At 42.8% G+C, this 24,269-nt stretch overlaps 1 protein-coding gene across 7 annotated transcripts in view; it reads left to right on the forward strand.

The window, feature by feature from the left end:
- RGS6 (regulator of G protein signaling 6) overlaps positions 1-24,269 on the forward strand; it is a 536,757-nt gene that overhangs the window by 334,683 nt on the left and 177,805 nt on the right. For all 7 annotated transcript variants that reach the window (XM_065595309.1, XM_065595306.1, XM_042849401.2 and 4 more), the window contains one exon: positions 2,790-2,889. In XM_065595309.1, the coding sequence (XP_065451381.1) occupies positions 2,790-2,889 (100 nt within the window). The remainder of the gene's footprint in view (positions 1-2,789; positions 2,890-24,269) is intronic.

Here is a 24,269-nt window from a genome sequence, read left to right on the forward strand (position 1 = left end):
AAAGTCCTCAGTCCATAGTCAATATGTTTCGTTTAGTGTAAGTCTGTAGTCCAGAGATCAGAGCAGGAAAGAGGCAAAATGGAGATGCTTCCAGGGTCTTTTATACCTTCCCCATGTGGAGGGAATTTCACTGTCCCAAACACAGCTCTCAGCCTTAGTTTGTGGAAAAATTACAAGTACAAGATGGAATGCAGGGTCATGTGAGCAAGTCACATGCCCTTACATGGCTTGATGATTCATAGGAGCAGCAATTACCCATATTCTGGCTAAAGCATCCATAGGAAAGCTCACTGGGTGAGGAAGAGCTTCTTCTATGGCCCATTGTGAGAGTTGAGGGTTCTTTAATGGGCCATCAACTTGAACAGTTCATTCACAATGTGCTGGCCAGACTGGATGTAAATTACCTGGTGGGTGTTCTCCCAGGAGCAAACACACTTGAAATAGATAGACAAATAGATAGATAGATATAGCCAATATTCATCACTTCAGATACAAAAATGATACATGCATATAAACAGGATAATCATACTTGGCAAACAATAACTTCCATTGACACCTTACATAATATACTGTGTACAAGATGTGTTGCAATTGTCTAACAGGGACAGTATTAATGATACAAATGGTCATGTTCCAATCATACACCATCAGACACAGTAATACCAGCATACAAAATAAATAGGAAGGACAGAGTAGATCATGCTTGTGGGGGAGTGGCACTATATGTGAAAGCACACATAGAGTTAAATATATTAAAAATCTTAAGACTCAAACTGTACCATAGAATCTTTATGGATAGAAATTCCATGCTTGAATAATTAGAGTAAAGCAGTAGGAATATACTACCAACCACCTGACCAGGATGATGGTGATTATGAAATGCTCAGGGAGATTAGAGAGGCTACAAAAATAGAAAACTGAATAATAATGGTGTATTTCACATATCTCCATGTTGACTGGATATATGTCACTTCAGGCTGGGATGCAGAGATAAAATTTCTAGACACCATAAATGAATGCTTCTTGGTGCAGCTAGTCCTGGAACTGACAAAGGGAGAGGCAACTCTAGATTTAGTCCTAAATGGTGCACAGGATCTGGTCTAAGAGGTTAATATAGTTGAACAGCTCAGTAATAATGACCATAATGTAATTAAATTTAACATCTTGTGTGTGTGGCTAAATTAGAAGTCATGCCGCAGAACTACCAGAATTTTCAATTCTCATCTTTTCTTCCACTATTAGTATTAAAGTGGGGGCAAAACCAGTGATTCTGAATAGAGAAATAAAGTGGCCTGATTCTACCATCTTCCTTTACTGAAATGTTTGACTGCTCTGAGCTAGATCTTCTCTTGACCCTTTCCCCTTTCGTGCTGTCTATATGGAAAATAGGCTCTAAATTTAGCAGACTGGTCATGTAGATAACAAGAGAGAGAGAGTGTGGCATGGCTCAGGTGATTATTAAGCTGAGTATTCTCCCTCTAGATTGCTGATTCAAAGAGAGCCCAGATCAGCAGTGACTGTAAAGTGTTCCACACCATGAAAAACAGCCCCCCCCTCCCCGAATTGGCATAAATTCTCAGTTGTGAAGGCAAAAAATGCCAAAATGCCAATTCATGTCTGTTTCTTTAAACTGCTTTTTGAGCAAAAATTCAGAAAAAAAAATCTAAATTTTATTTTGACATATTTTTCAAAATGAAATGTTTCGATTTTTCAGTTTGAAATGATTTTTTGTTTCAGATTTCCCAAAAATCTTTTAAAAGGTTGAAAATGAAACAAAACGTTTAGGTTTTGTTGAAATGAAATGTTTCATTTGACCCAAAACAAGCCTTTTTCAATTTATTGATTTGACAAAAATTTTAATTTGGTTTTGACCCGAACCAAAATGAATTTTAATTTTTTTCATAATTGCCAGCAAACCAAAAAATCCATTATTTCACACAGCTGTAGCTGAGAAGGGAGTATTAGAAAGTTTGAGCTGCTGCTGCCATCAATGTTGTACCTGTTATGTCAATAAAAAAGACATACTAACTTTCATCAACACTAATTTTTACACACACACACACACACACACACACACACACACACACACACACACACACACACACACACATACACTTCAACTAGTTCTAGTCAGATGCCAGCTAGTAAGTATAGTATAGCAATACACACAGCACCATTTGTCTCACTCCCAAGGTAACTCACATCACTGCACATATTAAGGATGTAAGTTCAGCTTTGATTTGTTCCACTGTTTTGGGGAGTCATGTTTGGATTGACTACATTATTTATGTGCTGGAGCCATGTGTGTGTGATGCAGCTATTCCCAAATACGTGGCAACCAATGCCAGGAGCAACTGAAACTATCTGAAATTTTGCTTAATTTTTCCACTTGCTTCATTTTTTTCCAATTCTTTTACTTTTACCTTTGAAGTGCATTAATTATTCTGGGCCAACTGTCTTCTGTGTGAGTTTTGACTGAGTAAGGAATTCAAGATATGGCCCAATAGAAAAAAATGGAAGTCATTGACATGTCTGGAACTTAGTCTTCCATTTCTAGGACTGTTCATGTAAGCCTTGCATTAACCAATCATATCAATACATTTTCAATCCCTTTTCCCCTTCTTCTCAGTGACAAGGGAGTTGGAATAGCTTAGCAAATCTTAGCAAATGACGTGAAAAGATTCCATGGCACCTAGTTTTTGCTGGTGCCAATACTTTATCAGTATTTTGAGTATCTATAGTCACTATTCTTGCAAACCCAATGTAATCCTTTCCTTCCCCCTTGGCAGATTGAAGATATAATTACAAGAATGCAGGATGACAAAGCAGGTGGAGTTCCCATCCGAACAGTCAAGAGCTTTCTGTCTAAAATCCCCAGCGTCGTCACAGGTAAGAACCATGGTTTGAATGAAAGTCTATGAATTAGTGCTAAAAGGAATATGGCCCTGTAACCTCGCAAATAAGAGGTGAGTACGGGAGGAAGAGGAAATGAAGGGAAAAGCTGACTTGGGCCTATTTTCTTGATGTGCCCTTCAGTCAAAGCATAAAAGATGATGCCAAATTGGTTCTCTTCTGTAAAAAGTAACAATTTTTAACCAAGTGATTGGATTTCCTTAGGGTGATCTCTGAAAACCTGTTAAGTGTTTGTATAGCTCTAGTCTGCATCACAACATTGCCAAGCAATATCTTATATAGTGACCTCACACAGGAACAGGGGGATACAGGCTCCCGTTTGAGACATTAGAAATAAAGTTGGCAAATACAGCACATGATCAGCAGATAGACAAAAAGGTCGGCTAAAGTCAGGAGGCTTGAAAGAGCACTCGGGAGAGCTGCTGGGAAGATAATGTGAGGAATCTGTTTCTTGTCCTCCCCAGATACTGAATCACAGTTCCTTTAGACTTCTTCTGCATACACAGGCAGTAGCATAGCTAGCGGGGTGCAGGGGAAGCAGCCGCTTCCCCCTCAGCAAATTTGCCCAAAGCGGCGCCTTTCCAACTGCAGCCGGAGGAGCGAGGAGGGGCAGCGCGGCTGGCAGCCATGGGTGGGCGGCGGGCACGCGGCCGGAGGAGGGGGGGGGGGCGCGCAGGCTGGCGGCCAGCAGTCACGGGGGGGCGGAGGGGCGCGACCTGAGGAGTGGGGGGGTGCAGCATGGCAGCCGGCAGCCGCGGCCAGAGGAGCGGGGGGGGGCCCCCGCTGGGATGGCACGGCAGGGCCGGAGAAGCCATGGGGGGGAGGGGCGGTGTGGCTGGAGGAGCCAGTCAAGGGTGGGGGGGGGCGCACAGCGGCCGGAGGAGGAGCCAGCTAAGGGGGGCGTGGCCAGAGGAGGAGCCAAGGGGGGCTCCTTTTAGGTTTGCTCCCCCTCCTCTTAGAAGCTGGCTACGCCACTGTGCACAGGAGCCCCATGGGAATATTAAATCTCTATTACAGGGACCATTCTAGCACAATGAAGTTGTGTCTCAACCTGTGGAACCAGGGGTGACTCAGGAGCGTGGCATCGGAATATAGAGCCATTCCTTCCCAGATGTCCAGCGTGGAACTTGTCCATGGCTATTGAGACCAAAAGTCATTGCCGTGTGATAGATGCTCTCGGTGACAGATGTAGAATGAGTCAGGGGATTCAGTTCCGTTCCCAGTGGACAGCTGTCCACCTCACAAAATCCCACAATGACACTAGTTCTAATTTTCTACTTTGTTTGCAATCCCAGCAGAGAAGATAAGGGTTTGAATAAACCATTAACTGTGAAATGTCCTCTCAGCCCTGGAGTATCTTTTTCCAGGCCAGGCCTGAAGCACATTGTTGGGACAGTTTGAGGAAGCTTTCACTGCTGCTTTACCTGTTATGTGGATAAAGAGACTTTACTCTTTGTGGCACATTTCACTGACAATCAACTCATTACAATGATTAGTAAAAATGCAAAAAGCCAATATCCTCTTGTAAATAGGCAGCAAAACCTACTTTGAGGAAGGTTGGATTGACCAGAGACTTTCAGGTTAGGCTGATTCAGTCAGAGGGATGAGAAGAAGCATGATTTGACATCTCTATATCAGAAACAATGGCCATGTCCACGTTCAGCACAGGAGTGAAGTACAGACCTCCAGCAATGTAGAAGTCAAGGCAAGAATATGGAAAGTAACATGGTGTTGCTACTGATTTAGAGCTCAATCCTGCGAATACATCTTATCAAGCAATAGACTCTACTTCTGTGAGTAGTCCAATTGATTTCCAGGGTGTGACTCAATGTAGTAAGCAGTTTGCAGGATTAGGCATGGAAGAGAAACAATCTACAATGAGATGTGAAAAGACACTAAATTGAGGCTTATGACTGGAGCATATGTTGACTAATATTTTTGAAAGTTCCTAGGGCAAATAACTGTTTTATCTAGTTTGAAAACTCATCCTAAAGCTCTAGTGCAGAGTACACAAACAGGATGGCTCAATCCTTATTCAGCTAAGAGAATTTGCCCATATTCTTGTTAATATTCATTGACCTGATTAAGCAATTGATCTAGTCATCAAGCCATTAGGAAGAGGAAGAAAACAGGAGACATAACAGCATCTCTAAGCTGATTATATTTATCTTTAAGCACCACCACGGGAGACAGCTCCCTGGTAGAGTGAAAAGTGCCCTTTTTGCATTCTGCTATTCCAGAATAGCAGCTGCAATAGTGTCACCTTGAAATTGGGTCTCTCCACAGAGGAGAACTACAGTTCCAAACATTTTTAGTAAAGAGGGATGGAGCGAACAGAATCAGATAAAATAACAGAACCTAATCTGAAATGTGTGGAAACCTTTTCAGAGGAGGATGTGGGAAATGTGTTGTGTTGCTCAGTTGACAGTCCCTTCAGCTAACTTGAAACCTGAGCCAGTTCTTCTCAGCCAATTGTGGCTGTGACCTGGAGCTTTGGAGGTTGGACAGCAGGGAAAAACAGAGGTTAAATAAGGAATCTGAAGTCTCCTGCATTTTTCCTCTCCTACTGCCCCCCGCCGCCTCTGCCCCTCGCAAATTGATGCTAGTTAGATTTATATCTATGATTAAAAACAAAAGAAAGATTGTTTTATCATGATACAATGCCAAATTAAGTACATTTCTTAACCCTTGATTTGCTTAATGTTCTTAGCATAAAAAGACATACTTACAAAGCCTTTGACACGAAGAATAGATTTATCTGGAAAGATTGTAATTTCTGAAATCCAATGATGTTCTATATGTTCACAAACAGTCCAGTTCCACATGGAAAATGTAATAAAAATGCCAAGGCATGACTTACTGTCAGGCTAACAATAGCCATGCTGTAATACACATGGGGTTACTTCTTGACTGCAGCAACGCAGTATACGGTACTGGCATTTTTCTTCCTCCTTCTTCCCAGCTGTGTGTGTAAACTGTGGAGAGTGGAAATCAGACACAGATCAGGAGGGAAGGTGGAACAGGGAGCTGTCAGAGGAGGGTTAGAATGGAATATGAGGAATTATGGGACTGTGACTCTGGGAAGTGAGGTTTGAGTAGAATAATGCCTTTTTTTTTTCACTTCACTTCAACACTCATCTTTGGCCAGTGGCGACCATGTGTGTTGTGGTACGGAAGGATGTGAATCTGCTATCTCCCTAAATGCCTATTGTAGTGAGTGTCTAGAACAGCCCTCGCTGCAGTGGAAGAAACCACACATTCCCCTCTCAGGTAAAGTAAATGATGCCTCCAATAGTGTTCTGTTACTGGAATGCTGATACAGTTCACCACTCCATGGTATTCCATTTATCAAAAAGTAGTGTCAATACACCTCCTCAGTATATTAACCACCATTCCATTGCACCTGACTTCTTCACCTCTGCCAATGCATCTCACTGTTAACCTGGTATTTCCATACAAGGACCCCAGAGCTTTCAAACACTGCTATTTTTCATGCAAGGGCTCTCTGTACACCATTGCCAAAGCGATGCTGTACTGATCTGCAGCACCTATGCTATTCTGATATGGACAGCCCCTTTCACCAACAGCTCTGCCAAACCTGATTCCAAATCTTCTCCATGTTGGTCCTGAGCTTGTTCATACCTCTGATAATGTACCTCCAGGGTGACCTGTAATCCAATGCCTTTTAGCTATTCGCTCCCCTTCTGATTCACCTTAAGCCGAACCTGTAACCCAGTGGTTCTCAACCTTTCCAGAGTACTGTACCCCTTGGAGGAGTCTGATTTGTCATAAAACTACTTGCTTACAAAATCAGACATAAAAATACAAAAGGGTCACAGCATGCTATTACTAAAAAATTGCTTCTGTTCTCATTTTTAACATATAATCATAAAATAAATCAATTGGAAAATAAATATTATACTTCAATTTCAGTGTATGGTATATAGAGTAGTATAAACAAGTCATTGTCTGTATGAAATTTTAGTTTGTACTGACTTCACTAGTGCTTCTTATGTAGCCTGTTGTAAAACTAGGCAAATATCTAGATGACTTGATGTGCCCCCTGGAAGACCTCTACATACCCCCAGGGGTACAAGTACCCCTAGTTGAAACTCACTGCTGTAATCCACTAACATCCTTCTGTTCTAGTACAGCAGTCTTCTTCACCCAGCTCCACCAGTACACCTGAACTCTGATCTACACACCTTTATTCCAGTCTTGATCCACTTAGCACTTTAATTCCTCTTTATTCCTGATCTATAACCTACTACATTCCTGCTTTTCCTGTCTGCTGCTCTCAAAGGTTGCCAATTTGCTTCTCAACTGTCATATCCCTGCTGTTTCGGGCCTGGTTTTGCAAATTCCCCTCAAACTCGATCTGTACTTGCCCCAAATATTTCAGCCATGACCCCTTTTGCCTCGGACATTGTTGCCAAAGGGTTTCACCCCTAACCTGCAGCTTTTCCCTGTCATTCAGGGGAGACTGAGAACCAGGCATAGGGCAGGCAGGTGCGATACAATCTACCTCCACACAGCTCTGCCAATGCCCTTCATTCTTGATTTGTAGTATCTCTTTTATTTCAGGCCTGGGCATCTCTGAACAGAAACTGCCAATTTTGCTGAAGCTGGTCTGTAGTTTTCTTGGTGTGAACATACATTCACTTGAGACTAGTGATCTCAACTAAGCTTAAACTGCTGTATATTTCTCCTTAACAAGCCAGCATCTATCTTTTGACAAGTGTGCATGCAGTGGTCCCCAAACAAATCATAATGCCTCTTCTTTGATAGAGTGGCATTCAGCTGGAGGATATATAGTCCATGTTACTGGGAAAGAGATAATTTATTATTAATAGTGCTCCTGGTCAATGGAGTTTGTGTTAGAATGGTAAAGTAGAACCATTTTACCACCTGTACAGGCTGTGCAGAAGGATTCTCAATTTCTGTCAAAACAATTTTTCACAGCCGGGCCATTGTGAAGATGAACTCTTGAGACGACTGTGAGGATAAGGTTATAGCCCCTTTCCTCGGGATTGTGCCTACTTCAAATTAAACACTTCAGTTAAGGGGACAAATTAGCTCCTCCTCTGCAGTTATGAAGGTCTCCTTTGCTGTGAAAGTATGCAAGTGGGGAGGTCGGCATGGGGAGGCATGATAAGCAATCCATTCCTCAGCAGTTCATAGAAAGCAGGGCATGGGGACTAGGCATGAGGTTTCTAAGAACAGGTTAGACCAGGGGTTGGCAACCTTTAATAAGTGATGTGCCGAGTCTTCATTTATTCACTCTAATTTAAGGTTTCGCATGCCAGTAATACATTTTAATGTTTTTAGAAGGTCTCTTTCTATAAGTCTATAATATATAACTAACCTATTGTTGAGGGATAGCTCAGTGGTTTGAGCATTGGCCTGCTAAACTGAAGGTTATGAGCTCAATCCTTGAGGGGGCCATTTAGGGATCTGGGGCAAAATTGGTACTTGGTCCTGCTAGTGAATGCAGGGGACTGGACTTGATGACCTTTCAGGGTCTCTTCCAGTTCTATGAGATAGGTATATATCCATATATATTATTATTATGTAAAGTAAATAAGGTTTTAAAAATGTTTAAGAAGCTTCATTTAAAATTAAATTAAAATGCAGAGCCCCCTGGACCAGTAGCAGTGTGAGTGCCACTGAAAATCAGCTCGCGTGCCGCCTTTGGCACGCACGCCATAGGTTGACTACCCCTGGGTTAGACAAACACCTTTCGGGGGTGGTCTAGGTTAACTTGGTCCTGCCTCAGTGCAGGGAGCTGGACTAGAGGACTTCTCAAGATCTCTTCCAGCCCTACATTGCTATGATTCTGTGAAGGGCTGCTTTAGTTATTAGCCTGAAAGAGCCTCCACAGATGGTTCCAAAAAGGATTCTTCTTCCTGTGGCCCTGCTGCACATCTGCCTACTTAGTCTGGCTACATGATTTTAGCTGAGCCTTGTCCAGCATCCCTGAACTTTGAGATCTAGCATGAAACTTCCCCAGACTTAAAGCTGGTCCCTGTCTTTGTAATAGATGAAGCCAATATCTCAGATCCACTAACCCACCTGCTTGTCAAATTGTGAATCTGAACTTCTAGTTTAGGTCCATCTTTGTTTCTACAGTTTTGCTTCCTGAAAAAATGCCCCCATGTGGACTTGAAATCTAGCACGTTGGCTGTATTTTCAGTACCGCAAGTGGTGTAAAGTGTAGGTAGTGCTTGGATGCTGCATTTTGGCTTTGGTGATGATCTCACCTCTAAACAAAGTAAGGATCAGTTTGCATATTCTGTTCTTTTGGTAATGATGAATGAACCCATTTGGATAAAATAAGAATCTCACAAAATTCAAACCAACTTCCCAAAATAACTTTCAGGTGGATGTGTTTTTATACATTTCAACTTTAATCTTAAACAGTTTCTGGTGATTTTCCATATCTGTGTTCTACAGTAAATTCAATGGTGTCCAATAGTCACTCATTGGAAACCAGCTCATGAGCCCCATATTCGTATATATTTGCTTCTCACTGGAAATCAATTGCTCTGGGCAAGTTAAGTTTTTAAATTATTTCAAGCTAAGACTGAAGTGAGTTTCTTCACCGCAACTTGGCGGTATTCTTTATTATGCATCTCCTCTTTACATTACATTAGGAAATGTAATCCACTCTGCCCACAATGGGTGGGCTGTTGTACCTCTTTATTTAGTGTAGTCCAAAGCCTCCATGAATCACATCATATTAGACATGTCAGTTCCAATACACATACTGCATGGCTTGCAATTTTCTTCTTCAGTCTTCTCCTAAACTCTTTTGGTCTGGTGCCAGGACGCAAATGAACCCAGTTAAGGGGCAGAAGAGTTATGCCAGCTTTATATGCAATTCCTTCTACCCCTTTTTCCTTTTGAACTTGCTAGTTTTGATTAAAGTAGGGGGAGAATGCTACAAGTACACTAATTCGCTGCCGATTGCTAAAGCTTCATTCAATTCATTGCAAAGCAAAGATACAGAGAGCCTGATGTTCAGAGGGTTTGGGGATATGATAGAGTAAGACAAGGTTGTAAAAATGTAAATGAAAATGACCAGTCTTTGAAACTAAATTATTAAAATGTGGGATTTTCTGCATATCTTTGAGTGGGGGTGTGAGTGTGCATGCGTGCACATACACAGACATATGCACAGCATATAATTCTCCAGTAAATAACTAACAAGAAAAGAAACTTAAGAATAGTAGTTGTGTTGTACATTTTGACTAAATATCTAACAGGGTTCTGCATTATTTCTATCTTCTATCCATATATACATTAATAAAATGGTTTTTGTGTATTATGTGCCACTGCCCACTGCTACAACCCAGTTGTGCATCAGACTTCATATAGTTAATGTAGATTCACAGCCATATTGTGAATATATTGTGCTTTTCTAATTTAAGCCTGATTTGTGCTTATTTTTTTCTGTGCAATTCATCCCCTAATACTGGCCTTCCCAGCTCTCTGGCAGAGAAACAGACCAAACTGCATAGCTTGCTTGATGCCACAGCTACTCCGGGCTTGTGAGGGAGGTAGGGAAGCCTTCCTTCAAAGGTGGCTGTATACACTTCTCCCAAAGAACTGATTCTTAGCCATCTGCCCCCTTCAAGATTGTTCATCCCTGCTTACGAATCATATGGGGCTAACATGATCTGTAAGAATGCAGATCCAGGCCTCAAGGATTGACCCTAAATAATTTAAAGTTCACTTTTAAAATTGTTGGAATTAGACATTTTAATGAGCAATAGTTTTCACATGTCAGCACTTAAAAACAGCCATGTTGACAGTGGAGAGTAGTAGTTAAGGAAATAGTCCAGTGCACAATGGTAGGGAGGAGTAAAATTTGGCCTAGAACATTGCAGCAAACTTTAATGTGTCATGTGATCTTTCATGTTGACAGAGCTATAAGGTATTATCCAAAAGATCCAGACTCTAATCTATCTGCCGTGGAAGAATGAAGGGCTGAAAATATTCTTCCAGGAGCTGAATGTGTGATTACTGTAAAGTCAAGGTATGATGAATCTGAGGCTTAGACAACAGACCTGTTACCTTGAGCTTCTGGTGGGCACATAAGAATCTGTCTAGCAGATAGGATTTGCCTCATTCTTAAGATTTGTCTACAACTGAGCTGGAAGGTGTGTTTCCCAGGTCATACAGATGTACCCAGCTCTAAAAACAACAGGATAGCCAGGTAACCAGGATAGCATGGGTGGTGGCTCGAGTTAGCCACCCAACAGGTACCCACACAAGCTGGGAATCGCACCTCCCACCTCAAATGGAGACATACCCTTAGTCAATTTAGACTTTCTGCCATGACTTGTCTTCTCTCTACAGACACCAGAGACATTTTCAACATGGGGAAAAAAAGACTTAGCCATCTTATCAAGTTGGAATATCACAAAAGTATTGTTGCCTGCTGTAAAATAGAAGGCATAGAGGTGAATAGGCCAGACTGCTGATGAGAGCTGCCAGCAAGAATTCTGTGCTTGGCACAAGCAACCACAGTCATCTTGTGTTTTATTTGATTTTTTTTAAGGATTGCTTTCAGGACTTTTAGCCTTCAGCACAGGCATAGGAACTGGAATGAAATGGGGCTGACTTGATGATAATTTAACTATAGAAACAGGGGTTATATGAATTGATAGTTCACTCTTGGTATCAAAACATTACTAGGTAAGAGTTTTCTTGGTGCTGACTACAGTCTTATAAAACACACTGCATTTAGCTGATGGAATATTGTGGTTAATGGATGGAGCATTAAAAAGAGTCATCGATATTTCACCACCTGTAGAAAGTCATGAAAATGAATGATTAATGACTCTTGCTTTTGTCCTGATGTCTTCAAAAGCACAACATTATTGTGAAAGTTTATTTCAGAATCTGAATGATATAGCACAAGAGCACAGATTGAATGTAAGGCCCATCATGTATCATATGTGGTCACTGAATTTGAACAACTGTCCTGAGGCTGTAATACTTCAGCTGTTCTGCCTTTGCTTTACAGTGGGCAGTGTATCTGTGGTAGTGGTGGATCCACCAACCCAGCCTCATTTCTTCTCACACATTACTTCTTCTCTGTCCTTTTCTATCCCACCCCCAATACTTTTGTGGGCTTTCCCTCCATCATCTGTGCAACAGAGCCACATTAATTCTATGGGAGATGTCCATGCCCTCTAAGGCATGAGGGGAGATTTGACCCTAAGACAAATAACCATTTATACCATTAAGTGCTGTGGAATGAATTATACTAAATACAAAGTGACAATCGATAGCAAATTGAATCCACAAATCTTTATTGAACATAATTTGAAAGGCACGATCCTGAATCAATCAATCACAGTGTATTTCAGCTTTCATTTGGTGGCATTCCAGCACTTAAAAAAATAAATCATTCACATTTTTCAGTAAATACATTTTACTCGCTCTTATTTACCGTTCTTCAGCTGCCTTAGTCAAACAAATTTTCAAGGTATTTAATGAGAAAGCCCTGACCTTCAGTTAAAGAGGCTTAAATTATAAATCATGATAGTTTCTTCTAATGAAATGTAAAAAACCTATGTTAATGCAATCTATGTACTAAAGTCAGGAAATTCAAAGTTATGGTTTCCCCCAGTAACTGTAACACCAGTCTCACATGTAACATATTTTATTCCTTTACATATAGTGGTAAGTTTAATATCAGGATGCTTCCTCTATGTGCAATGTAGCCAAGTTACAGTTAATGGGGACTCATAGACTTTAAGGTCAGAAGGGACCATTATGATCATCTGGTCTGACCCCCTGCATGCTGCAGGCCACAAAACCGTCCCTACCCTTCCCTTGACTCTGCTGATGAAGTCCCAAATCCTGTGTCTTGGTGACTTCAATTTGCAGAGAACCTTCCTGCTAGCGATTCCTGCCCCATGCTGCGGAGGAAGGCGAAAAACCTCCAGGGCCTCAGCCAATCTACCCTGGAGGAAAATTCCTTCCCGACCCCAAATATGGCGATCAGTAAGACCCCGAGCATGTAGGTAAGAGTCTCCAGCCTGACCCTTGTTAGCCATTATACTATTTACCTGCTATTGCTCGGTATTCCTCAGCTAATATGTTTTACCATTAAACCATTCCCTCCATAAACTTATCTAATTTAATCTTAAAACCAGACAGGTCCCTCGCCCCCACCGTTTCCCTCGGAAGGCCGTTCCAATATTTCACCCCTCTGACGGTCAGAAACCTTCGTCTAATTTCAAGCCTAAACTTCCCCACAGCCAGTTTATATCCATTCGTTCTCGTGTCCACATTAGTACTAAGCTGGAATAATTCCTCTCCCTCCCTGGTATTTATCCCTCTGATATATTTAAAGAGAGCAATCATATCCTCCCTCAGCCTTCGTTTTGTCAGACTAAACAGCCCGAGCTCCTCTAGTCTCCTTTCATACGACAGGTTTTCCATTCCTCTGATCATCCTAGTGGCATACAAAGCATAATTGAAGCTTTCTGTGCCGTTCAAATCTCAGATTGTTATCTTAGGGTAGTTTTAATGTTTATTTTAAGGACAACAAAAAAATTAAAAATAAATAGGTTAAAATGGTCCTTGTACTGTCCCCAATGCAGCTGCTTTTTGAAATCACCCAGAATCCACTGCTTTGGGGAACTGTGCCAGGAACAGTGGGATACCTTCCAAGGGGTCACTGTAAGTGTAAAGATTTAGCACAGCACTAGTGTAGACACAGGGTTGCAGTATTCAAAATGTAATTATAAATGGGAAATTGTCATCAAGTGGTATGTTTCTAGTGGGGTCCCACAGGAATCGGTTTCTTGTACCTATGCTATTTATCAATAACCTAGAAGAAAATGTAAACCCATCACTGGTAAAGCTTACAGATGTACCAAAACTCGGTGGAGTGATAAATAATGAAGAGTGGAGGTCACTAATACAGAGAGAGCTGGATCTCTTGGTAAACTGAGTGCAAGAAAACAATATGCATTTTAATATGGTTAAATGTAAATGTATACAGCTAGGAACAAAGAATGTAGGTCATACTTACAGAATGGTGGGGACTCCATCATGGAAAGCAGCAACTCAGAAATATATTTGGAGAGGCCTTGTGAATACTCAGTTGAACATGAGCTCCAAGTGTGATGCTGTGGTCAAAAGAGCAAAGCAATCCAGGGATGCATAAATGGGAATCTCTACTACTCGAAAGGATATTTTAATTTTATTTGGCACTGGTGCAACCAATGCTGGAATGCTATATACGGTTCTGGTGCCCACAATTCAAGAAGGATGTTGATAAATTGGAGAGCGTTCAGAGAAGAGCTAGGAGAATGATTAAAGGATTAGAAAATCAGCTTTATAGTGATAGACTCAAGGAGCTCAATCTGTTTAGTTTAACAACGTGAGGGTTAGAATAGAATCATAGAATATCAGGGTTGGAAGAGATCTCAGGAGGTCATCTAATCCAACCCCCTGCTCAAACCAGGACCAATCCCCAACTAAATCATCCCAGCCAGGGCTTTGTCAAGCCAGGCCTTAAAAATCTCTAAGGATGGAGATTCCACCACCTCCCTAGATAATCCATTCCAGTGCTTCACTATCCTCCTAGTGAAATAGTGTTTCCTAATATCCAACCTAGACCTCCCCCACTGCAACTTGAGACCATTTCTCCTTGTTCTGTCATCTGACACCACCAAGAACAGCCTAGCTCCTTCCTCTTTGGAACCCCCCCCTTCCAGGTAGTTGAAGGCTGTTATCAAATGCCCCCTCACTCTTCTCTTCTGCAGACTAAATAACCCCAGTTCCCTCAGCCTCTCCTCGTAAATCATGTGCCCCAGCCCCCTAATCATATTTGTTGCCCTCCGCTGGACTCTCTTCAATTTGTCCACATCCCTTCTGTAGTGGGGGGACCAAAACTGGACGTAGTACTCCAGGTGTGGCCTCACCAGTGCCGAATAAAGGGGAATAATCACTTCCCTCGATTTGCTGGCAATGCTCCTACTAATACAACCCAATATGCCGTTGGCCTTCTTGGCAACGAGGGCACACTGCTGACTCGTATCCAGCTTCTTGTCCACTGTAATCCCCAGGTCCTTTTCTGCAGAACTGCTGCTTAGCCAGTCAGTCCCCAGCCTGTAGCGGTGCATGGGATTCTTCCTTCCTAAGTGCAAGACTCTGCACTTGTCCTTGTTGAACCTCATCAGATTTCTTTTGGCCCAATCCAATGGCTGGAAGTTGAAGCTAGACAAATTCAGACTGGAAATAAGGCATAAATTTTTAACAGTGAGAGTAATTAACCACTGGAACAATTTACCAGGGGTCATGGTGGATTCTTCATCACTGACAATTTTTAAATCAAGATTGGATCTTTCTAAAAGTTCTGTTCTAGGAATTACTTTGTGGAAGTTCTATGACCTGTGTTACACAAGAGGTCAGACTGGATGATCAAAATGTTCCCTTCTGACTTTGACTCTCAGATTCCAGTACACAAATCAACATAGCCAGTGTAGACACACTGAACTGTCTGTACTTAACCAGTTCAATTAGGAACAAATCAGTTATTTATTATTTGTAATACCACAGTGCCTAGGAACCCTATAGACTTGGCCATGGTCTTTCAGTGTAGACAAGACATGAATTTCATATGTAAAAGAAAAGCAGGAAAAAAACGTTCCTGCCTTTTTATATATATTATAAAGAAACAAAAATGGACAGAAGCTCAATTTTATTGAAAAATTTACATAATGGTATATATTTTTCTTTAACTGATAAATCTTTTATTCTAAGTGCAGTGTGAATTAAGGAGCTTGGATATTTTAGTTGTATGATTCACTACCATATGCAGGAGAAAAACTATATATTTTTTGTTCTGCAGAGAAATACAACTAAACTTTTCAGTTAATTCCTATGTGATCCCTGCTTCTGCTTCAGGAAGAGGATATCTGGCATGACATCACTTGTGTCTACCTCAGTATTATAGTCATATACTGAACAGGAAATTTCTAGGAGCAGATCCTTCTACAGTATGAGCACGGCTTCACAATGTGTAATTCTTAAAACTGAGAAACTAAACAAATGAGCTTTAAAAAGAAGCCTAACTGAAAATCCCAAGCATGTTCACTTTTAAATCATAATTCCAAAATCACATGAACTTGAAGAGAAAAGTAATATTTTTCTTTTACAATAAAAACTTAGATATCCAATTATTTTATCCGTATAGTCTTGTGTTGCACTTTAGTGGAATTCCCTGTCCTATGGTTTTGGTTTTACATCTATTGGGGATTGGATGATTCCACTTCTCTTTAAATAATCAGATACAAAGACTATTGGTATCTGGTCAATACCAAATCATAATTCTGATGCTAATAGTCATTATGAAGGCAGGCACAATTTGGATGGAAGGAGCAATATCAGCAGGAGGGGGATTCTTGAGCAATGGAGATGGGATCAAGGGAGGATGGGTAAGGGAATTGGACTCAGCACAGGCTTTGGCTGTCATATGAGGTACCATGGCAGAATGGGGAGTGAAGTTCAGTTATACTTGGCCTTCACTGGATGATGACCCACAATTTTAAGTATCACTGTTGTGGCATTCTGATTTGGGGTATTTGTTACATTTCTATGGTAAATTGCCTGTCTTTCCAGGAGTTGTATGAGAGGGATACGGCAGGAATTAACCTCAGCGTTGGGAACTGGGGATAGAAGCACAAACCATTTGTAATTCAAATAGCCCTGCTTTCATGGCTTAAAGTTAGCAACACTAAAATCTGAACATTGACAATTGCAGGCTCTGCAGTAACCACTAAAATAAATACTTAGAATAGGAGACACCCCAGAACCACAATCACTGCAGAATGACAAAGGCTGGGTTTTTAATGGGGCCTGCTATTCTTGTGTGTTTGGAGCTCTTTGGGTGCAAGGTCCTCTGGCAGTATTTTTTCCCCCTTCACTTTCCATACCTAGGCCTAGTGCCCCAGGATCTGTTTTTGCATATGTAAATTTTCCAATATAAGATAAGAGTCCCACGTGTGGTATTTTAGTCTATTGCAATTTCATCTTGTTTTTGTTTAATTTTAAATTTACTTGCATGGCTCTTTCTAGTAGACAGATGAGGTTGTGGTCGTGGTCTGCCACAGCTTCTGCCATGCTGTCTCCACATCCATACATCAGAATGTCATCAGGCGTGAGGCCGATCCCTGTGAGTCCTGTTAGTATGTCTGTCTTCTGGCATTGATATTCTTCCACTGCATGTTTAATCCCAAACAGCTTTCTCAACCACATGTATCTACATACTGGTGTCCAAAATGTGGGGAGGTAGCTGTTTTCATTATCCAGTAGCATCTGCTAATATCCATCCATGGCATCAAATATTGCGAATATTTTTGCTTTTGCCAAGTCAGGTGGTCATTTTTCAATTGTAAACACTTGGTAGTGAGCTCTTTTTAGTGCTTTGTTTGCATTGTTAGATCTATGCAAATGTACAGCTTGACTGACTCCTCAATGGTTAAAACACTGCTTATCCAGCTTGTGGGCTCTGTCACTTTAGCAATGATGACTTTTTCCATTTGGCTTTATTGTTCTCATTATTTTTTTTCTTATTGCAAAGCGTGCTCTGCAAGGCAGATGCTACACTGGATAAATCATTTTATCTATTTTCAGGTGTAATATTTACGGAAAACATGCCAGTCCTTGGCAATCTTGTAACAGCTGTGCTGCAGGGGTGCCACAGTGCAGTGTTTGCTTTGGATATGTTTCTTGTTGTGCTTGTGTGTCTGTTGTGCTTGTGTGTCCACAGGGTTAGTTTCAGGGCAACTGTACTAGTATTCCCCCTCTGTGGTCCAACAAGGGCACCCACTTAAAGGTTTCCAACGCCAAGCCATCACCTTTCCCAGGCACAGACCTGCATCTGACTACCTTCTGACCAGGTTTTTTTAAGGCTGCATAGTCTCCTGCCTTACACTGTGCTATTCCCACCACGTTAGACTATCTAAACTGGCAGTGCCTGTTCTTTGCTTCCTCTCTGAGGCTATGACCAGTGTATTGTTCACAGTTATAAGTTACCACACAGCTTCTTCTAAGCAAGCACATTTTTTCTTGAGGTAAAAACATTATAGAGAAAGTATATTAAAAGAATAAAAGTTCCTATATGCTTGCTAACAGCTTACCAAAGGTCACCCACCAGTCTTATGGGACGTTAGCAGTTCAAGTCCTTCCAACTCTTCTGAAAGGACTGCTCCTCCCATCCTTTGGACGGAAAGTCCCATCCATTTGCTGGATCGGGAAAGAAGGCCCTGAGCCAGGCTATTTATCCAAACATCCTGTCTTTGTCTGTTGGTCTCTGGGAAGTCCAGTTTGAGTTAGTATATGTAAGAAACCTCCCCAGAAGGGGATACCTCTCTGAGGGGTTACAAGTTGGCTGACTTGCCTTAATCACCACCACCTCTTTTTCCTTCCTGGAGGAGCTGTGGTAGCCTTTCCCCTGGGGAGTAGAACATAATCATACATAAATCATTCATTTAGAGCAGTGGACCCCAAAGAGAACGCATAGCATTGCAATATCTCTCACCTCTTCCTCCCTAGAGAGGTTACATACATCTAATACCACAAGTTCTTTCAAGGATATGGCAGGAAATTGCCATAACTGTCACAGTTATTATCACTAGGTGCATGAATTCATTTGTTTTGAAAGCAGTCATTTCTGTGGTGTTTGTACCACCTGAAACTTCAGCCTGGGTTCTTTACCAAGGTATTCTGGTTGCAGTTTACATTGTGCTTGTGGTATTATGATCGTGCCATCATATACTTTTAATTTGGCTTTGCTTGGTTGCAATTTTGCTTTCTTATCTTGCATAATGCGGAGGAAGCCTTTGTAGCCTCGCACGTTCACTGATGCCCCACTGTCTATTAGCACTCAATTTCCTGTTTGTTTGCCTGCTGCTGCCCTCTCCTTGCATCTGGTGCTAGTTTGAGCTTTACAAATGATTGAGGCTTGCTGTTTCCCACTGCATTAATGTCACATACATACAAATCTCATCCTGAGTCACAGTTAGTTTCCTCAGTATTTTCCTTTTTTCCTTGTCTACAAGCTTTGGTATAACAATTTCTCTTGCCAAAATTATTACTCCCCATATATGGGGCATTTTCCATTGTCATGTTTTTCTCCTCTTACTAACAGGTCTTTCTTTGCATTTTGTTTCTCCTCTGTTTTGTATTTGGCCATTTGTTTTTGCATGTACTCTGGTGTATTTTTTCCTTGTATTTTCATGCTTTCCCTGTGCTCCTTGGTGAATGATCTGTGTCCATTTCACTAATGCTCTGCATTTGGTTGTGAACTTATTTACCTAGCATTGCACATGTCTATAGCCCTTTGTACAGTTAGTGGGGGCTCCCTGAGCTTTCTCATTTGTCCTCCTGCATGCTTCATCCATATTACTAATCTATCATGAATTAGTTCATCTTTTGAGATTTGATAATTGCACGAGTCAGCCATTTTGCATAGTTTGGCAATCTACTGATCTATTGCTTCTCCAGATTTTTTATAACACTTGTTGAAGAGAGAGAGATCTTTTATATATGACATCTTTTGTGGGTTGCAAATGCTTTTGGAATGCTTCTAAGACTTTACCTGGGCCCTCCCAATCTGCTACTGATGTATCTAGATGCTGTTGGAGCAGATAAGAGCCTTTCTCCATTTCATCTAATGGTATGGCTGGTGTTACTTAGTTTTCCTTTTAATCCACCCCCATTGCAATTTTGTAGTTTACCCATTGTGATCTGAAGAATGTAAGCTGCTAAACACATCCCCTTTCATGTCTATCTGATATGCTGTCAGGATTGTTTTCTCTTTGTTTTTTTGGTCAATTTTTAAAATTTTTTGCTTTTTTGGTGGGGAGTGGGGAATGTGGAAGAACGACAGTATTCTTAGTTTCTGATTTCACTCACCTGCAGAACCTAGGGTTACCATATTTCAACAATCAAAAAAGAGGACGGGAGGAGCCCCGCCCTAGCCCCGCCCCCGTCCTGTCCTAGCCCCGCCCCTGCCCCTTCCACTCCCTCCCACTTCCTGCCCCCTCAGAACCCCCAACCCTCCCCCCCACTCCTTGTCCCCTGACTGCCCCCCAGGACTCCACCCCCTCCCTAAGCCTCCCTGCCTCTTGTCCCCTGACTGCCCCCTCCTGAGACCTTCCCCACATCCTAACTGGCCCCCTAGGACCCTACCCCCTACCTGTCCCCTGACTGCCCCAACCCTTATCCACACCCCCACCCCCTGACAGCCCCCCCCAGAACTCCTGACCCATCTAAACCCCTCTGCTCCCTGTCCCCCGCCTCCTGGGACCCCTGCTCCTAATTGCCCTCCAGAACCCCACCCCCTACCTAAGCCTCCCTGTTCCTTATCCCCTAACTGCCCCTTCCTAAGACCCCTCTCCCTAACTGCCCCCCAGGACCCTACCTCCTACCTGTACCCTGACTGCCCAAAACCTTATCCACCCCCCCCAGAAAGCTCCCCCCGAACTCCCGACCTGCCCCCCCCCCGCTCCTTGTCCCCTGACTGCCCCCTCCTGGGACCCCTGCTCCTAACTGCCCTCCAGAACCCCACCCCCTACCTAAGCCTCCCTGTGCCTTGTCCCCTAACTGCCCCCTCCTGAGACCTTCCCCACCTGTACTCTGACTGCCCAAAACCTTACACCCCCAACCCCCAGACAGCCCCCCCCGAACTCCTGACCCATCCAACCCTCCCCCTGCTCCCTGTCTCTTGACTACCCCCCCCCCCAGAACCTCCCTGCCGCTTCTCTGACCCCTGGCCCCCTTACTGTGCTGCAGAGCAGCGCGCTCGGCAGCGGGGGAGGGGAGCAGGGTCGGAGCTCCAGACGGCCGGAGGCCCGAGCCGGCCAGCGATCTGTGAATGCAGGGAGGGAGGGGGAGGGAGAGAGAGCAGGGGACTGGTCTCAAGTTTCAGGAGAGAGGAGGGGGGAAGTGGAGGAAGGGCTCTGGCTACCGGAGCCCCGAGCGAGTGGCACCATCCGTCCGGCTGCCCTGTAAGCCCCGCACGCGCTGCATGGGGGGCGGGGGAAGTCCGGACATTGACAAATTCCCCCCGGACGCTATTTTTAACTTAAAAAAGCCGGACATGTCCGGGGGAATCCGGACGAATGGTAACCCTAACAGAACCAGCTCACTTCTGTGTGCAAGCATGAAGAAAAAACTAAGACAATGAAACGTTCCAGCTTTATTCCTTCCTCGCTCATCAAGCACTTCCTGAAAGTGAAGTTCTCCAGGTTCTTAGACATATTCTAACCCCCCTCCCATTGGGAAGCTAGTTACCATAACAGAAGTAAAGCTGGGCAAGAGCTAGGATATCTAATGCTGTCAGTGCAATAAAGTGCTAGCACTATTATCCATGGTGATTTCTTTGCTGTATCTGATCAGCCTGCTCTTTTGAGCCCTATGTGAGCTAGTTTTGGGTGTAACTTCTAAATAGGTATCTGGGTCCTGTTTGACACGCTTCCAAATCTGGATTCCATCTATGATGTTTTTGAATCCCTACGTAGTTCAAAATCTGCCAACTGTTTTCCTTAAATAATTTCATTCTGAACTGTGCATTGAAGTGTATTGCATCTTGTATAATTACACCTGCAGCAGACCTGGGGCACTTGTGGGGGATCAGGAGATGTAAATCTCACAAGATTTTGCACTAGCCATTGTATTTTTTAACTGAATCATTGAAGTTTGGATTCACACCTCTGTCATGGCAGGCTCCTCTAGTTCAGCTCTTGTGCATGCTCTCTGGATTATTTGTGTCACTCTAACCACAACGCCGGCAGCACTTGCTCTTTATGACACAGATCCCTCTAGTCCTTGTCTTTCAACTAGACTAGACCGCCTGCCCCCTCGTCATCTCTCCTTTCAAGTGTGAAGGCTCTGTTCTCTGATGAACTGTGCAAATTTCTTCCAAACAGTCTCAGACTCTTGACGTTCATTCCTGCAACACAAGTGTATTAAGAAAAAGGAGAAGAATGCAAATCAAAAGAAAATAAATGATACATAAGCAGATCAACGTTTAACTCAGTACAAATCAATCTAGAGAGGTACAGGTAGGTAAAGAAAAGAAATATGAAAACAAAGTTAGTGTGCTGGGCCCCGCTCATGGTCTGTCAGTCAGATGGTGGCTATTGTTAATAAGATGGAATTCAGCCTGCCAGTCCTCTGCTAGTCCCCATCCAGTTTAAAGAGTGTATTTAGAGCACACCATCCCCTTCCGGGCCATACAAGTGTAGTTGCTATGGCCTTCCATCCTTGGATCCTTGATCTAGGCTTTCTTTGGTTGTTAACCCTTTCTATGGGGAGAGAATATTGAGTATTTATATCAATAGCTCATAATATGCATTTCATTAGCATCTTTACCAAAATAGTAGTTTAGATGAAAAAACTTCTAGCTAGCTGCCCCTGGCCTCTGTGCCTTTCCTGCACTAATTTCAGTCTTTGCATCCTTACCTTCCAGGACCTGCACAACTCCATGTCTGCCCACATCTCAGTACTCATTTAATTCTGTTCCCCTTATGGCACTCTTTATAATCCTCTCTGCTTTGTCTCCTCCTGACACCCTCAGCTTCATACTTTCTTCCATGCTGCCTTCTTATACTTGGTATAGCTTCCCACAACCTGTGTGTGTTGCACCTTGCTGCTTCTCCTCAAAACCCTATGTGGATGTCACCACAAAGGTCTCATAACTTCCCATGTATTCACTGTTTTTCTAGTTATTGTATTTGTCTAGGTGAGATTTTGAGTTTTACAGCATCTCTTTTAATATGTGTTGTTAAAGCACCATGCCCATTTATAGTGCTATAAATATATAATAGTAATAATAAAAAGTACATGCGTGAGAGGGAGCCTGCGAACATACCTTTTTAAAAGTAAATTGGCTATCATTTACTTTTTATTTATAAATTTAAATTAGCATAAAAAGAGATGCCTTTATACAAGTGCACTGTCAATAATACTTTTCATTTATGTAGCACCTTTCCTCCATAAGTGAGTTGGTAAGTTTTATCCCCACTTCACTAATGGGGAAGGTAAGGCACACGGTTAAGTACCTGGCCTAGGGTTACATACACAGTTAATTGTAACCTTCTTTCTATATACTTCTATGGCCTCCTTCACCATAGAATCCAAGTGGTTCACAGCAGCGCTGTGAGGTAAGGAAATTTTATCTCCATTTACAGATGGGTAACAGAGGTAGAGAAAAATAGAAGTGACTTGCCCACTGTTACATATTTATATATAAACTACTTTTTACTCCTGTTATCTCTGCAAAGCCAGGGCAGCTAAGAGAAAGTAAGTTGGATTCTGGTCCTAATTTTGTATTGCCTTTACCCACTTCAGCAAAATGCCACCCACTTGCATCAATCGGTGGTGGAACTTGATACCGTCAGCAGTGAAAGGGGAACAATCTCAGTAGCAAGGGAGGGAGACGCTCGCCAAAGGCCAATAGGTATCTCCTCGTGGGAGTCTCTGGCACCCATTGCCCAGCTGGAGGAGAGAGGGGCTGATTAGCCAGCATTCCTCTGCTCCCAGGATATAGCCCAGCGCAGGGGCTGTGTGGAGCCTCTTTCAGCTCTGTTCTAGCAGCCCACCATACCCACCCAAACAAGGAGTGGGAACTCAGCCTGACAGATGCTGCAGCTCTAGCCAATCTAGCCAAGGGGTCAGGAAGGATTTTTTTCTCCCATAGGCCAATTGGCAGAAGACCAGGGTGTTTTTTGCCTTCCTCCCAGCACCTGCAAGCCACAGTGGGTTGAGTAGGAATGCACCTAGTACCTGACTGAGGTACAGGGGTGGAGCTGTTTATTTGTCACAACTTGCAGCCGGTTTCCAGTGCGGCTAAGAGAATAAAATGAACAGTTCTCAGAGGGAAAAGACCTGGGATTTTGGTGCTGGGCCTTGGACTCATGCTGGACCCTCTGTCCACCTCATGGTGGGGAGGGTGCAAGGACTTAGAGAGCTGAGTCCTATGGAGTAGACTGAGGAGTGCCTACTCCATGTTATGGGTTATATGGTAAGGAGCCTTGGTACCCCTGCCCTGGAACCAATTAAATACCTGGTATAGGAGAGTATGTGTGATGGGCAAGTAGCGCCCCTAGCCTGTGTTAACGATTAATAAAAGTTGCAGCCTGCCGCTTAATTCCATGCATGTGTCTTTTCTCATTTTGCCACTGAGTCCACATCAGGCACTTACCTATGTGTTTAAAGTTAAGCATGTGCTTAAGTGACCTGCTGAAATGGGGCTTATGTTCCTAATCAGCGACACCTAAGCAAACCCACTGAAGGCCATGCTCTTGCACCCAAGGATGTAATTG

Source organism: Chrysemys picta, chromosome 4, assembly GCF_011386835.1.
Source record: "Chrysemys picta bellii isolate R12L10 chromosome 4, ASM1138683v2, whole genome shotgun sequence".
Lineage (NCBI taxonomy): Eukaryota > Metazoa > Chordata > Testudines > Emydidae > Chrysemys > Chrysemys picta.